General features: G+C 62.4%; 1 protein-coding gene across 1 annotated transcript; it reads right to left on the bottom strand.

Annotated features, from left to right (window-relative positions):
• On the bottom strand, positions 1 to 1,181 carry SDHAF1 (succinate dehydrogenase complex assembly factor 1). The gene has a single exon (XM_055239748.2). It carries the CDS (start codon positions 1,037 to 1,039, stop codon positions 692 to 694), a length of 348 nt encoding a protein of 115 aa, XP_055095723.1. The 5' UTR covers positions 1,040 to 1,181; the 3' UTR covers positions 1 to 691.
• Positions 1,182 to 1,597: the final 416 nt, after the last annotated feature.

Raw genomic sequence — 1,597 nt, 5'->3', positions numbered from 1 at the left:
TAGGCATATCCCCAATTTTATTCCCTTTGTCCAACATTCTGAGAGGGAAGGGGCAAATGAGTCAATGTTGCCCCTCAAAACCATCAAGTAGGGGCCTTTAGGGGTCTTCAGTTGATCAACCAGGGTGATAGGCCCCTAGCCCCTTCCTCAAGGTCCTGGTTTGTCACAATTAATGGGGGAAAGTTTTCCAAAAGGGGATTCCGGGCTTCTCACCACTCATCAGGGCACCTTCCCAAAACGTTCTCAGCAAAAAGTCTGCACTTCTCAGAGTTAAATACAGGAGAGGGGAGACTCCTTGAGGAGCCAGAAGTGGGTATGTTCTCAGGGGTCAAGAGAAGGGTGTCTCAGGCTCTCCCTGTCCACCGGGGGGCGTCCTGGCTCCCCGTACCTTCGGGCAAGTAGTTCTTGACTTGACACCGTCCAGCCCGCCAGCGTCCCAGGCCGCCCCAAGCCCTCATGGGGGAGGAGCGCCGACCTGTCTCCAAGCATTGGAAAAGGTGGACCTCTCTTGCCGTCCATCAGGGGGCTCTCTAGGCCCCCTGCGTCGCCAAGGGGGAGTCTCTGACATCCCCAATTCGTCGAGCTAGTCTCTCAAGACCTCTCACCTTAGGCGGGTTCCCCAGTCCCCCCACGCAGTCAGGCGAGCCTCCTGGCTCCACCACGCCATGGTGCGAGTTCGGCTCTTCGCTTGTCAACGTCCGTCAGGCCGGGTCTCCGGTGCCCCCGTGCTGTCGTGGGGGTTCCTTGGACCGTCGCCGTCGTCAGGCTGGGAACCCACGCCGCCAGGCTCCTCGGTCGGGGCCCGCGGGCGTACGAAGGCGCCCAGGGAGGTGGCGTGGCCCGAGCGTAGCAGCTGCAGCTGGCGCCGCCCGCGGCGGTACAGGTACTCGATGCGCAGCACGTCGGAGCGCGGCAGGCCCGCATGCTGCCGGAACTCTGCCCGCACTCGCGCCTCGGCGCCCGGCTTCCCGCGCCCGGCGCGCAGCAGATCGCGGTACAGGCTCAGAACCTGCCTCTGCAGCCGGCTGTGCCGGCTCATGACCGCGGCTAAGCAGAGACGCTCAGCGAACGCCCTGCGAACGGCGGAGCCGCCACACAGCCAGCAAAGGCCAAAGGGCAAAGCCACAGCCACTTCCGCCCAGCGCTTCCCTTGGCCTCCAACTCCCACCTCCCGCCATCCGGCGCTGCCGCGTCTGATTGGCTGTCGTTGCAGTTACGTCACAGCCGGCTGGGAGAAGTGGGCGGAGTCGCTGGTCACCGCCTCCCCCGTAGGGAACGTGTGTTCTTGAGGGGACAGCAGTTCTGGGGATTCTGGCATCTGCGTCTCATAGGAGGAGGGCGTTATGTGTTCGGACTCCTAGGTCTTGGGTGGGAGGGAACAGAGGGTCCTCACCTAACTCCTGCATCCTGGGAGAAGAGGAAGCTAGGGTTTTTGTTTGTTTTTGTTTTTGTTTTTTCGTGACGGGGTGTCGCTCTGTCGCCCAGGCTGGAGTGCAGTGGCGCGATCTTGGCTCACTGCAGCCTCGAACTCCTGGGCCCAAGCGATCCTCCCACCTCAACTCCCCGAGTAGCTGGAACCACAGACGCGGGCAACCGC

Source organism: Symphalangus syndactylus, chromosome 13 (genome assembly GCF_028878055.3).
Source record: "Symphalangus syndactylus isolate Jambi chromosome 13, NHGRI_mSymSyn1-v2.1_pri, whole genome shotgun sequence".
NCBI classification, from domain to species: domain Eukaryota; kingdom Metazoa; phylum Chordata; class Mammalia; order Primates; family Hylobatidae; genus Symphalangus; species Symphalangus syndactylus.
The sequence above is the reverse complement of the archived record's forward strand: the minus strand, read 5'-3'. Positions and strand labels throughout refer to the sequence as shown.